This window comes from Tympanuchus pallidicinctus, unplaced genomic scaffold (assembly GCF_026119805.1).
Source record: "Tympanuchus pallidicinctus isolate F22 unplaced genomic scaffold, pur_lepc_1.0 scaffold47, whole genome shotgun sequence".
Lineage (NCBI taxonomy): Eukaryota > Metazoa > Chordata > Aves > Galliformes > Phasianidae > Tympanuchus > Tympanuchus pallidicinctus.
In genome coordinates, this window is record NW_026294766.1 from 562,656 (window position 1) to 576,988 (window position 14,333).

The following is a 14,333-nucleotide window of genomic DNA, read 5'->3' on the forward strand; positions in this document are numbered from 1 at the left end:
TCTGGAGGCTCAGGATTGCCATGGGTGGAACTGAGTTGTGCCTCTGCTGTGTGTGCCCTTCGGTGCTGATAAAAACAAAGAGGTGATTAATCAGAGACAATTTTTCCCCATGAAACCTCACGTTTTCTACAGTGACAAGAGCAGAAATGGGACAGCTGTGTTCTTTTCTTTCCTATTTCTTTTTTTTTCTCTTGTGCCCATGGAATTTGGGACGTGTGCCCGCTGCTGTTTTCCTGTGGCCACTCTGTTGGAGGAGCAAAACCTGAGTGGTGCTACTCCCATAGAATAGAAATAGAGGATGGTTGGGTTGGAAGGGTCCTGAAAGGTCATGGAACCATAGGATGGGTGGGTTGGAAGGGTCCTGAAAGGTCATGGAACCATAGAATAGTGGGATTGGAAGGGTGCTGAAAGGTCATGGAACCATAGGATGGGTGGGGTTGGAAGGGTCCTGAAAGGTCATGGAACCATAGGATGGGTGGGGTTGGAAGGGTCCTGAAAGGTCATGGAACCATAGGATGGGTGGGGTTGGAAGGGTCCTAAAAGGTCATGGAACCATAGAATAGTGGGATTGGAAGTGTCCTTAAAGGTCACGGAACCATAGAATAATGGGGTTGGAAGGGTCCTGAAAGGTCACGGAACCATAGGTTGGGTGGGGTTGGAAGGGTCCTGAAAGGTCACGGAATCATAGAATAGTGGGGTTGGAAGGGTCCTGAAAGGTCACGGAACCATAGGATGGGTGGGGTTGGAAGGGTCCTGAAAGGTCACGGAACCATAGGATGGGTGGGGTTGGAAGGGTCCTGAAAGGTCACGGAACCATAGAATAGTGGGGTTGGAAGGGTCCTGAAAGGTCATGGAACCATAGGATGGGTGGGGTTGGAAGGGTCCTAAAAGGTCATGGAACCATAGGATGGGTGGGGTTGGAAGGGTCCTAAAAGGTCATGGAACCATAGGATGGGTGGGGTTGGAAGGGTCCTGAAAGGTCATGGAACCATAGGATGGGTGGGGTTGGAAGGGTCCTGAAAGGTCATGGAACCATAGGATGGGTGGGGTTGGAAGGGTCCTGAAAGGTCATGAAGCCATAGGACGGGTGGGGTTGGAAGGGTCCTGAAAGGTCATGAAGCCATTGGATGATTGAGTTAGAATTTTGCTTAAAGATCACAGAACCATAGGATAATTAGATTGAATGGGTCCTGAAAGATCATAGAATGTTGGTACGGTTTATTTGGAAAGGTCCTTAACCATAGGTTCATAGCTCCTTCTGTCATAGCAGCTGCACCACTCAGCTCGGTGCCATCTGCCAGAGTTCTGAGGGCACACCACTGATGTCCCTGTTAAAGACATTGAAGACAGGCCTGGGGGTCACCACCCGTCACCACCCGAACCATCCAACCAACCCATCCTCCACCCAACTGTCCACCCTTCACTTGGATTACGCCCTGCCAGAAGCGTGCCATTGCCGAAGGACCCCAGAACAGCCTCCATTCATTTCTAACAGGCAGAAAATATACATGGGCTGGATTCCTTTTTCTTTATTCATTTTGCCAAAAGTCAGTTTCTTTGTGACAAACTGAAATATTTCAGCTCAACGAATGCACAGAGGTAGAAAACGTGAGGTTTCACGGGGAAAAATTGTCTCTGATTAATCACCTCTTTGTTTTTATCAGCACAGCAGGGCACACACAGCAGAGGCACAGCCCAATTCTACCCATGGCAATCCTGAGCCCCCAGAAGTCAAGATATGGCCGTGCAGGTGCTCTGTGCTGATAGCTGAAGCCAGGTGAGCACATCCTGCCCCCATTGTGAAAAATGGATTAAAATAAACGAGTTTACTGCAGCTTGCTTGCATTGAGGCTACTTTTAGCTCTTGGCTCCCGACTTTCATGGCCATGTGTGTTTTGGAAAAGGGACCAAGGCTGCTTGATAGGGCCAGGCCACCTGTGGGGCTCCCATACCTCCTCCTCATCCCCTATAAAGCAGCGTGAGGTGAAGTCTTGGCCACGCTGTCACCATGCTGCAGCTCCTGCTCCTCGCTGCCCTCGCGCTGTGTGGTGAGTTCCTGTGCCCAGGGCTCGTTAGCTGCTAATGAGCTCACAGATTTGGGGCTCCAGGGAGCAATGGGCGCGCGGCTGTCACTGTCCTTTCCCCACAGGATGCCATGCAGAGCCGGGTTCTGGTGGGATGCAACGTGTGGTTGGGGGGACCGAGGCTCAATCACATGCTTGGCCCTCACAGGTGGGTTGTGCTGGGGACTGGTGATGAACCCAGTGGGATTCCATCCTATTTGGTCTCCCATCCCTTTGGATCTCCCATCTCCTTGGGCATCCCATCCCCTCAGGGCTCCCATCTCCTTCAGGCTTCCATCCCTTCTGGGTATCCCATCCCCTTGGTTCTTCTGTTCCCTCAGAGTTCCCATCCCCTTGGGTATCTTATCCCTGCCTCCTTGGGTCTCCCATCTCCTTGGGTCTCCTGTCCCTTTCAGGCTCTCTTCCCCTTGGGTCTCCCATCCCCTTTGGGTTTCCTGTCCCCTTTGTGTTCCCACCCCCTGGGAGCTCTCGTTTCCACATCTCACCCTGTGCTGTTTCCCCCCAGATCTCCCTCCAGTATTACTCTGGGGGCAGCTGGCACCACACCTGTGGAGGGTCCCTCATCCGACAGAACTGGGTGATGACAGCAGCCCACTGCGTAGACAGGTGAGCAGCCTTGGGAGCCCCACTGTCTCCTGAAAATGCCATTTTTCCATCAAAAAAAGAAAAAAAAAAAGAAAAAATTAGCTGTCCCCACCCAGAGAGTGGCAGTCCTTTCTGTTAAGGACTGGGAGTCTTTGCTGATCTTTCCAGTAAGGAGAATGATCCCTGCAAGCATCTTCTTGTACGGATGACTCTTCACTATGGAACCATAGGATGGTTGGGCTGGAAGAACCCCTAGAGATTGTAGGACCATAACCATAGAACATTGGGCTGGAAGGGTCCTGAAAGATCATAGAACCACAGAATATTGGGCTGGAAGGGTCCTGGAAGATCATAGAACCAGAGAACATTGGGCTGGAAGGGTCCTGAAAGATCATAGAACCACAGAATATTGGGCTGGAAGGGTCCTGAAAGATCATAGAACCACAGAATATTGGGCTGGAAGGGTCCTGGAAGATCATAGAACCAGAGAATATTGGGCTGGAAGGGTCCTGAAAGATCATAGAACCATAGGATTATTATTCCTCCTTTCTATCCCTGTGTCCATGGTGTCAATAAAGAATTATAAGTTTCTATTGCACACACAGAGAAAGCATGAATGTGTACATGAGAAATGTTGAGTTAAAAACGGGATTTGATTATTCTCCGTTGAGTCTGTTCATCAAAGCCAAGTCACTTCCTCGGTCCTGCTGCGTTAACCCTCGAAGCAATGGCAGCGTGGGTCCTGATCCTGTGCTCTTTTTGCAGTAACTTGAATTACCGCGTCGTCGCCGGTGACCACAACATCTACCAGAGCGAGGGCACCGAGCAGACCTTCAGCGTCAGCAGCATCTACATCCACCCCAACTGGAACTCCAACAACGTGGCAGCTGGGTAACGTGCCCGGGGAGGGGGGTCATCAGGAGGGAGAGCTGCAGGGGGTGGGGGTTTCTCCAGGTGCTCTACAGCACCCTGCGCATCCTCCCCACAAAGATGGTGAGGGGCCTGGAGCATCTCTGCTATGGGGAAAGGCTGAGTGAACTGGGTCTGTTCAGCCTGGAGAAAAGAAGGCTGAGAGGGGACCTGATCCAGGTCTATGAATATCTGAGGTGTGGGGGGCAGAATTGCGAGGCCAGACTCTTTTCAGTGGTGAGTGGAGACAGGATGAGGGGAAACGGTCACAAACTGCAGCATAGGAAGTTCTGCACCAATGTGCGAAGGAACGGCTGTGCAGTGAGGTGACGGAGCACTGGAACAGGCTGCATTGAGGTGGGGGAGTCTATGGGTCCCAACGTGTCTCAATGGGTCCCAATGTGTCTCCGTGGGTCCCACTGTTCACTGGAACAGTCTGCCCAGGGAGGTGGGGGAGTCTCCTTCTCTGGAGATGTTCAAGACTTGCCTGGATGCCGACCTGTGCGACCTGGTGTAGGGAACCTGCTTTGGCTGGGGGTTGGACTCGATGATGTCTGGAGGTCCCTTCCAACCCCTACAATGCTGTGATTCTGTGATTCCCCACAGCTACGACATCGCGCTGCTCCGCCTGTCGGGTTCTGCCACGCTCAACAGCTACGTGCAGCTGGCGGTGCTGCCCAGCGCGGGCACAGTGCTGTCCAACAACTACCCCTGCTACATCAGCGGCTGGGGGCTGACCCGCAGTGAGTGCCACCGGCACGGGCATCCCAGGGACATTCATCCCCAAATCCCTGAAGGTTTTAGGGAATTGGGGTTGCTTGTCAGGTTTTGGAAGTGGGTTGAGGTCCCACGAGGCGTTGTGCGTGGGGATGGATTTGGTGGTGTGAATGTAAAGGGGAGTTTTGTGGGGATCAACAAAAATCCCCCAAAAATGTGAGAAAATGGGGGAGGTTCGTCCTTTCTGGAAGCGAATTGAGACCCTACAAGGCAAGGAGATGCTCATGGTTGGATGGGATCATGAAATGTACTGGGGGGGTTTTACGGGACTCATCAAAATCTACTGAAAACAAAAAGAGGGGAGGTAAATCCTTTTTGGAAGGGGGTTGAGGTCCCACAAGACATGAAGATGCTCAGGGTTGGATGCGGTCATGCAAAATTTTGGGGGGGTCTTCCAGATCTTGCTAAAATTCACTAAAAATGTGGGAAAAATGGGAGAGGTTAATCGTTCCTGGAAGTGGGTTGAAGTCCTACAAGGCGTCCTATAAGGGATGGATGTGGTCATGCAAATAACTGGGGAGATTTTGTGGGGTGCCTAAGGTTGGATGCGGTCATGAACATATTTTGGGGTGTTTTATAGAGCTCACCAAAATCCCCTAACAAAATGGGGAAATGGAGGAGGTAAATCCTTTTTGGAAGTGGGTTGAAGTCCTACAAGGACTGGAAAGGGGATGCTCAGGGTTGAATGAGGTCATGCAAAAAATGTTGAGGAGTTTTACAGGGCTCACGAAAATTCATTAAGGATGTGGGAAAATGGAGGAGGTTAATCACTTTTGGACACGGGAGGGGGTCCCCCGTGGGATGGATGTTGTCGTGCAAATATTTTCAGAGGTTCTATGGGATGCTGAAGGTTGGATGCTGCCGTGCAAATATTTTGGGGGGTGTTATGGGATCTATGGGTTTTAATAGACCCTTGGTCACTTTCAGCCAATGGGCAGCTGTCGAGCGTGCTGCAGCAGGCCTACCTGCCCGTCGTGAGCTACAGCACCTGCTCCAGGCTCTCCTACTGGGGCTCCACTGTCAAGAACACCATGATCTGTGCCGGCGGGGACGGCGTGCGCGCCGGCTGCCAGGTACAGCCCTGTCACCTCACTGCCTCAACCCCCAGCCCTGTTACAGCCCCACTCTGATGGGTGCCCCTCCATAGGGCGACTCGGGAGGCCCCCTGAACTGTGCAGTCGATGGGGTGTACCAAGTGCACGGCATCACCAGCTTCGTCTCCAGCTTGGGCTGCAACACGCGCAACAAGCCCACCGTCTTCACCCGCGTCTCTGCCTACATCTCCTGGATATCCAGCGTAAGAAGACGGGGTGGAAGGGTTTTGTTTTTTCCAGCGGGGTCGTGCAAAGGGGGCTTGCATGGCTTCTCTACCCACTGGGAAGGCGTGGAGCACCCAATGGGGAATGGAGAACCCAATGGGGAATAGAGCACCCAGTGGGGAATGGAGAACCCAAGGGGAATGGAGAACCCAATGGGGAATGGAGAACCCAATGGGGAATGGAGAACCCAAGGGGAAATGGAGAACCCAATGGGGAATAAAGCACCCAGTGGGATGTGGAACATCCAACAGAGAGTGGAGAACTCCAAGGGAAATGGAAGAACCAGTGGGGAATAGAGCATCCAGTGGGGTGTGAAGTACTCAACAGGGATGGAGTATCCAATGGGGAATGGAGCACCCGAGGAATAGGACACCCAATGGGGCATGGAGCACTCAGTGGGGTGTGCAGCACCCATTAGGGCCATGCTAGCGACTCAATGGGAGTGCTGTGGATTTGTGGGGTTACACTCCTTGTTCTCCCTCCAGGTGATCTCTTAGAACAAAGCAGCAGGAGGAGGAGAACCCCAACCCCAGCTGTGAATGTGGACATAGAGCATTTCAGCTGGGGACATTTATGTCTCAAAGCTAGCATCAATAAACTGTGTTCTTCAGCGAGAACGTGCTGGCTGTTGTTTCTCCTCAGCAAGGCTGGGGATGCCCTGCCCCACTTCTTTTGCCTGTGTTCATGCAATTCTTCTCCAATCTCATCATTTGCAGTATCCTTTTTGTCAGGTTCCCTTTGGCCAGACCTCCTTCTGCCTTGCACAGAGTCTTGGAAAAAACAACCAGGCCTGGAAAGCCGAAGTGTCTTTGGATGAAAGAAGGGAAAAACTGCTCCCCTGAGGAGCAGGAAGCTGTCAGGGGAAGGATTTATCATAGACCCTCAATCCCATCCCATCCCCATCCAATCCCTGTCCCCATCCCCATTCCATCTCCAACTCGTCCATGTTCTATCCCATCCCCATTCTCATTCCACCCCATACACCATCCCCATCCCCAACCCCTTCCCCATGCCACCCCCATGTCCCATTGGGCTCAAGAACATCCAGAACAAATTCATTTGCAGTGAATGAGAGGGGATGGATGTGGTGCTGTTATCACCTCTCCCGGTGCTGCAGGGTCGAAGCACAACCAAGCGCCCCACTGGTGAGCGGCTGATGGCGCTCGAGGTGGGAAACAAACAGCAAAGAATTGCAGAAGTGAGTCCAAAAGCAAAATTGAAACTCAAAACAGAAACGTGGGTGAGAAGTGCCGCGGCTTCTCCCCTTCCCGTCCCACCCCGTGGTTGTGTGTTTCGGGGGTGCCCGGAGCTCAGCGGATGCATCGCTTCGAACTTCCGCAGCAGAAACCAAACCACAGCTGATGCTGCAAGCAGAACCCCGCAGCCATCAGCAACCATGGCTGAGGGCAAGAGCGGGGCCGGGCTGTTTGCCAAGCAGGTCCAGAAGCACTTCAGCCGGGCACAGGAGAAGGTAGGGCACGGCCTCACCACCCTCGGCTTGCATTTTTCGGTTGGGTTTTTGCAGGGTGAGGGGGGGCAGCCCCGATGGGCTCTGCTCGCTGTGCACCTCTCTCCTCTCATGGGTGCTCACAGGGTATCCGGTTGGGTGCCCCATAGTGCTGCAAGGCTTCAGTTTTGCAAGCTGCTCCTCACAGCCCCCCGAAATGCTTCATAAAAGTGGGATTTTCTCCCCAAAAGTACTTGTGGTGCAGGCCATGGGGTGGGTGATGCTGGAACGGGGTTCTATGGGACTGTCCCCACGTCCCCCAGGGCCAACAGAACCCAGGGTCAGGATGGCCCCGCAGTACGGGTGCAGCCCATGGCAGGAAGTGGGGGGAAGGGCTGCGGAAGTGGGCTGAAATGGGGCGATTGGCCGTGGTTGGGGGACATTTCAACCCCAACAATGGAAGGAGCAGCTCCCACAGTTCCTGGTTAGGGCTAAATTCAGCTCTTCCGTGACCGTATCAGCCCAGGACACGCTTCCGTGGTTCTGCGGTGGGGACGTGGGGGTGGCCTTCACCCACAGCTATTCCTCCTCCTCTTCCTCCTTGCAGCAGTGTCACCAATTCCCACTGGGGCAGCACTTTAGGGCTTCATTTGCATCAGTATTCACTCACTGTATGACACCCCGTCCCATCTCTCTTCCATTCCCACACCATCCCCATCCCATCCCTGTTCCACCCCCACACCATCCTCGCTCCAATCCCATACCATCCCCGTTACATTCCTCTTCCATCCCCACACCATCCCCACACCATTCCTGTTCCATCCCTGTTTCATCCCCATACCATCCATGATCCAGCCCTGCATCATTCCTGTTCCACCCCCTTACCAAATCTGTTACCCTCATCAAATCTGTTCCATCCCCACACCATCCCCACCCCTCTTCCATCTTCATCCCATTCCTGCTCCATCCCCACACCACCCCCATCCCATTCCTCATCCATTCCCATAACACCCCCATACCACCCCTGTTCCATCCTCATCTCATCGCTGTTCCATCCCCACACCATCCTCATGTCATCCCAATGCAGTGGTGTTGTGGGGAGCACAGGGCTGCATCCGTAGGATTTCACAAATGAAGGCAGTCTTGACTGGGGACACACTGTGTTGGTTTGGCTCCCTGAATCCACAAATTCCCCCTAAAAAGTGAAGAGCATTAAGGGATGTGCAGAAGTTTGGCATCCCTCGAGCACAGCTTGGTTCAGTTGGGCTCCGCGTTGAGGCAGTCAGGTCCTGGGCATCCTTTGGGGCTCTTCCAGCATTTTGCCCACTCTCCATGCTGTCGCGTTCCCCTTTCCATCCCAGGTTCTGCAGAAGTTGGGCAAAACCGTGGAAACCAAAGACGAGCAGTTTGAGCAGAGTGCAAACAACTTCCAGCTGCAGCAGGTGGCACCAGGGAGCAGAGGGGACTGGGGGGAGAGGGTCACTCCGTGCCGCCCCCATGTCGTCTGCATGTCATCCCTGTGACTTCCCTGTTCCATCCTCATACCATCCCCATTCCATCCTCATGCCATCCCTATGCGATCTCCATATCATCCCTATTCCGCCCGTTTCATCCCCATGGCATCTGCAAGTTCTCCCCCTCCATCCCTGCTCTATCTCCATGCCATCTGCATTTCATTCCCATACCATCCGCATCCTATTCCTGTTCCACCCCCACACCACCCCCATTCCATCCCTATTCCATTCGCACATCATGCCAGTGCCATCCCCATGCCATGCCTGTACCATTCCCATCCCATCCCTGAACCATTCCCATCCCATTCCTGTACCATCCCCACGTCACCCCCATGCTATCCCTACTCCATCCCCATTTTATCCCAATGGCATTCCTGTACCTTCCCCATGCCATCCCTGTGCCGCTCCTGTTCCATTCTGGTGCAATCCCCATTTCATCTCATCCCTTCCCTGTACCATCCTCCTTCCCATCCCCATCCCACCCCACCATCACTCCACTGCAATCTCCATCCCATCCTCATTCCTCCCCAGCGCCACCCCAATTCCATCTCCTTCCCATCCCCATCTCATTTCCTCCCCCATGCCATTCCTGTTCCATCCCCATCCAACCCCAGTGCCACCTCCATCCCATCCCTGCTCCATCCCCACCCCAGTGCCATCCCCATGCCATCCCTGCTCCATCCCCATCCAACCCCAGTGCCATCCCCATGCCATCCCTGCTCCATCCCCATCCAACCCCAGTGCCACCCCCATGCCATCACTGTCCCATCCCCAACGCACCCCCATCCCATTCCACCCCCCCCACTCCCCACACTCTCTTTGGGCTCGAGGGCATCCCCACCCCAGGGGCTCCAACCTGCCCCCTTCCCCCCCCCAATAAAATTGCTTTACAGAATGAAGGCAACAAACTCTACAAAGACCTGAAGGCTCTTGTCGGCGCAGTGAAAGGTACAGAGCAATGCTCCTTTTGCACACCATGGGCAGTGAAGCACAGAGCATCCGGGGGGGGTGGAGGGTGGGGGGTTGTCAGGCCCCGTGCTGCATTTCCTCACCACGAATCCCAACTTTTGCAACCCCCCCCCAATCCCTGCAGTGATGCACGAGAGCTCACGAAAAGTGACCGAAACGCTGCAGGAGATCTACAGCACCGAATGGGACGGACATGTGGAGCTGAAGGCCATCGCAGACGTGAGCACTGCTGTCCTCTGAGGGTTGGGGTCACGGGGATGAGTCCATGGGGACAGAGCCCGGCACGTCCCTGATTCCCATCCCTTTCCCTCCTGCAGAGCAACGACTTGCTGTGGGAAGACTATGAGGCGAAGCTGGGCGACCAGGCGCTGCGCCTGATGGAGAACTACCTGGCTCAGTTTGGGGACATTAAGGCACGTGGGGTGTGACTGTGTGGCAGGGCATGGCATGGGATGGGGTGGGATGGGATGAGATGAGATGCTGTGGTGTGGCAGGGCATGGCATGGTAAAGTGCAGTATGGCACAACACGGCGTGACGTGGCATAGTGTGGTGTAGGATGGGAGGGGATGGCACAACAAGGCATAGCACAGCATGGTATGGCACGGCCTGGTGCAGCATCGCATGGCACAGCACAGCATGGTACAACAACACGGTATGGAACCGCATGGCACAGCATGTGGTTTCGGGTGACACATGGCACAGCATGACATTGTGCATCATGGCATGGCATAGCATGGTGCAGAAAGGCTCAGAGTGGCCGTTGGCATGGCATGGCGTGATGTGGCATAGCACAGCATGGCACAGAATTGCATGGTATGGCATGGCATGGCATGATGTGGCATAGCACAGCATGGCACAGAATTGCATGGTATGGCATGGCATGGCATGATGTGGCATAGCACAGCATGGCATATAATTGCATGGTATGGCATGGCATGGCATGATGTGGCATAGCACAGCATAGCACAGAATTGCATGGTATGGCATGGCATGGCGTGATGTGGCATAGCACAGCATAGCACAGAATTGCATGGCATGGCATGGCATAGTATGATGTGGCATAGCACAGCATGGCATAGAATTGCATGGCATGGCACAGCATGGCATGGCATGGCACAGCATGGTGTAGCATGGCATAGCACAGAATTGCATGGCATGGCATGGCATAGCACAGAATTGCATGGCATGGCACAGCATGACGTGGCATGGCACATCATGGCATAGAATTGCATGGCATGGCATGGCATGGCACAGCATGGCATAGAATTGCATGGCATGGCATGGCACGGCCCAGCACAGCACGGCACGGCACGGCACTTTTCCGTCTCTCTGAGGCCTCTGCCCCACTCAGGAGCGCATCGCCAAACGCAGCCGCAAGCTGGTGGACTACGACAGCGCCCGGCACCACCTGGAAGCACTGCAGAACGCCAAGAAGAAGGATGAGGCCAAGATCGCCAAGGTGGGTTCAAGCTCCTCCGGGAGAGGGCTGTGCCCCACTGACACCCCCCCTAAGCCCCATAACTGCTCCGGACCCACACAGGCTGAGGAGGAGTTCAACAGAGCGCAGGCGGTGTTTGAGGAGCTGAACCGGGAGCTGCGGGAGGAGCTGCCCGTGCTGTATGGGAGGTACTGAGCTGCCCCAACCCGCAGCCCCCTCCCCAAACTCCCCCCTGAAAAAGCTTTGCAAACACACATGCAGCATTCCAACTTCCCCCCCCAAAAAAACCAACCACCCCACTGGGATGCAGTGCTGTCCCAAACAGCCGTCCCCATTCATCCCATTTTCACCCCCCCTCATTTATCCCCTCCCCAAAGACGGGGGTCAGGAGCTGCACCCCTCCAGCCCCCTCCTCCTCGTGCCCCATTTCTCCCTGCAGCCGCATTGCCTGCTACGTCACCATCTTCCAGAACATCTCCAACCTGCGTGACATCTTCTACAAAGAGATGAGCAAGGTGGGACCCCAAAGCCCCCTAAAGACCCCCCCTCCCCCCCCATTCTGCTGGTTCTGCGCCGCTCTCTGGGGCTGGTGGGGATTTGCATCACCTCCAGCGCTCCGGTGCTGTCGTCAGCAATGAACAGCGCTGCTTCACCACCAAATCTGGGGATGAAAAAAAAAGGCTTTTTATCCATCGTTTCAATGGTGGGGGGAAAAAATATATAGGAAGAGTTTTGGAGTTTTGCTTCTTCTGTGGGGATCAAATACACCCCCAAAGGGAATCAGAGAGAGGAAGGATGGGAGAAGCGATTTCCTCGCAGCTGGTGCTTTCCGGCCTCCATTTGACCTCTTTTTAACCCAAATTTGCCCTTTGTGGGATGCAGCCCCACCCACGGGGGTCCCGGGGGGCTCTGATGAGTTTCTCTCCCCCCACACAGCTCAACCGTGACCTCTACGAAGTGATGGGGAAACTTGACAAGCAGCACTCCAGCAAAGTCTTCATCATCAAAGGTGTCTCCAGGTAATGGGGGGTCCCATGGTGCCCCAGAGCCCCCTCCCCCAAAAAGTGGGTGGATGTAACGCCCTCCTCTATTTCTTCCTGTGACCAATGGGGATGGATGAGCACCTCCTGACGTTGGGTTCTGTAGGGATGAATTGGGGCTGAGCATCTCCTCATGTTGGGTGATGAACTGGGGCTGAACACCTCCCAGTGCTGGGTGCCATAGGGCTGAATTGCAGCACCTCCTGCTGTTGAGGGCTACAGGGTTGAACTGATGCTGAGCATCTCTTGATGTTGGGCGTTAGAAGGATGAACTGGGGCTGAGCACCTCCCAGAACTGAGCATTATAGGGATGAGCGCCTCCCAACACTGGATGCTGTAGAGATGAGTTGGAGCTGAGCGTGTCTAGGCATTGGGTGCTGTAGGGCTGAATTGGGGCTGAGCATCTCCCAACGTTGGGTGTTATATAGGGTTGAACTTGGGTTGAGCACCTCCTGATATTGGGTGGTGGACTGGTGCTGAATGCCACCCTGTATTGGGTGTCATAGGGTTGAATTTCAGCACCCTGTGGTGTTGGGTGCTGTAGGGTTAAAATGGGGCTGAGCACCTCCCGGTGTTGGGTGATGAACTGGGGCTGAGTGCCTCCCAGCTTTGGGTGCTGTAGAGATGAAATGCAGCTGAATGCGTCTAGACATTGGGTGCTACAGGGCTGAACTGGGGCTGATCATCTCCTGGTGTTGGGTGCTAGAGGGTTGAATCGGGGCTGAGCACCTCCCAGTGTCTGGTGGTGAACTGGGGCCTTTGGCTTTGGTGCCCCTCCAAGCGAATGGGATGCCTGGGGATGAATTTGGGTTGGGGACACGGTGTCACCAAGACCCCAGGGCAGCGTCCAGCTGCATTTAGGGTCTCACAGGAGCTGAACCCAATCTGTCATCCCCCCACGCAGCAACCGCCGCTCGCTGCTCATCTCAGCCCCCGTCAGCCCCCCAGCCGTCTACCCTTGCCCGGAGAAGGCACCCGACTGGGACCCCTCATCAGGAGAAGAGCAGACACCAACGACCCCCGGGGTGGGCAGCGGTGCCACTGAAGATGTCCCCAATGGCCCCGCAGCACCGGGTCCAGCTGAGCCGGGTGCCCCCATGCCTGGACCCCCTCCAGCCTCACCTGCGAGTGTGGGGTCTGCGTCAGAGTCAGAGTGCAGCCAGGAGAGTCATGAGATCGACCTCAGCCCCAAAGAAATGGAGGCGTCTGTGGGCAGTGGGTGCCCTGAATGCCCCAAAACAGAGGGGGCTGCCGGGGGGGGAGTGGAGGGCATCGCTGCATCCATGGCTTCCATGATCCTCTCCGAGGCCATCGCTGCGGCCTCCGGTGCTGCTCTGGAGGACAGCGATGGCACCGGTGGGAGGGACAGCATCGACAGTGAGCCCAGCCCCGTGGAGGGGGCAGGGGAGGGTCCACCCACCGAGGGATCAGTGGAGAGTGTGGAGGGGACAGATGTGTCCCCAGAGGTGAGCAAAGCCCAGGTCATGGCACTGAGGATGGGGTTTGGAAAGCAGAGGGGGCTGCACCCCGTGGAGGCACACGGGGTGATGCCCTGGGGTGCTCAGAGCCCCCATAGAGGAGATGGAGCTGGGGGGGTCTGTGATTGAGCTCCAGCTTTGTGCAGGGATGGGGGTCTGGGGATAGGCCCAGTCTGATGCAAGGCAGGACACAGGATGAGCCACGGGGCAGGGACATGGGGACGGGGGAGGCCAGGGGCGAGGGGGGTGGGGGGAGATGAGCCCCAGCTGGATTCCAGGATTTGGGGATGAGGGGGTCAGGAGATGAACCCCAGCTTTATGCAAGGAGATGGAGTTTGGGGGGGGGAGGGGGAGGGGAGAGAGTGAGGGGATCAGGGGATGAGCCCCCCCCCCCCCCATGCATCGCTGCCATCCCCGCAGGTGGGGCCGGACGCAGGGCCTCGTGATCATGGCACCCCCGAACCACAGGAGCAGGACGTGAGCTGTGACCCCCCCCGGGACACCAGCGAATCCCTCACCCCACTGTGACCCCCGCTCTGTGGCCCCCAAGCCCGGAGTTGTGCAGGCAGTGAAGGGGGAGCAGCTTCATGGCACTGCCTGCAGATCACTGCGCCTCACTGTAATGTGCTTCACAACACACAGTGCTGAAATAAAGGCAGAAATAAAGGCAGAGGGCAGCGCCAGCACCTGGAAATGCACTGAGAGAAAAGGTCAGATTTTTTCAGACCGCAGTTCCGTCCCCAGCGCCAAATCTGGGATTTGCACTGCAGCG

The 14,333-nt window shown here is 55.3% G+C and overlaps 2 protein-coding genes across 4 annotated transcripts; both read left to right on the forward strand.

Annotated features, from left to right (window-relative positions):
* The first annotated feature begins 1,709 nt into the window (after positions 1–1,709).
* On the forward strand, positions 1,710–6,291 carry CELA1 (chymotrypsin like elastase 1). 3 transcript variants are annotated; one of them, XM_052702916.1, is made up of 9 exons: positions 1,710–1,777; positions 1,905–2,048; positions 2,150–2,232; positions 2,590–2,690; positions 3,435–3,560; positions 4,185–4,321; positions 5,283–5,428; positions 5,503–5,652; positions 6,160–6,291. In XM_052702916.1, exons 2-9 carry the CDS (start codon positions 2,009–2,011, stop codon positions 6,169–6,171), a joined length of 795 nt encoding a protein of 264 aa, XP_052558876.1. In that variant the 5' UTR covers positions 1,710–1,777; positions 1,905–2,008; the 3' UTR covers positions 6,172–6,291. The 3 variants fall into 3 exon arrangements, with proteins under 3 accessions (XP_052558876.1, XP_052558875.1, XP_052558874.1); XM_052702915.1 differs by lacking the exon at positions 1,710–1,777 and having other exon boundaries at positions 1,857–2,048; XM_052702914.1 differs by lacking the exons at positions 1,710–1,777; positions 1,905–2,048 and having other exon boundaries at positions 2,083–2,232.
* Positions 6,292–6,948: 657 nt separating this feature from the next.
* Positions 6,949–14,255, forward strand: BIN2 (bridging integrator 2). Its single transcript, XM_052702897.1, has 11 exons — positions 6,949–7,145; positions 8,483–8,563; positions 9,529–9,583; positions 9,729–9,823; positions 9,922–10,017; positions 10,957–11,064; positions 11,146–11,231; positions 11,483–11,558; positions 11,980–12,062; positions 12,988–13,549; positions 13,982–14,255. The coding sequence occupies exons 1-11, from the start codon at positions 7,071–7,073 to the stop codon at positions 14,087–14,089; spliced, it is 1,425 nt and encodes a 474-aa protein (XP_052558857.1). The 5' UTR covers positions 6,949–7,070; the 3' UTR covers positions 14,090–14,255.
* Positions 14,256–14,333: the final 78 nt, after the last annotated feature.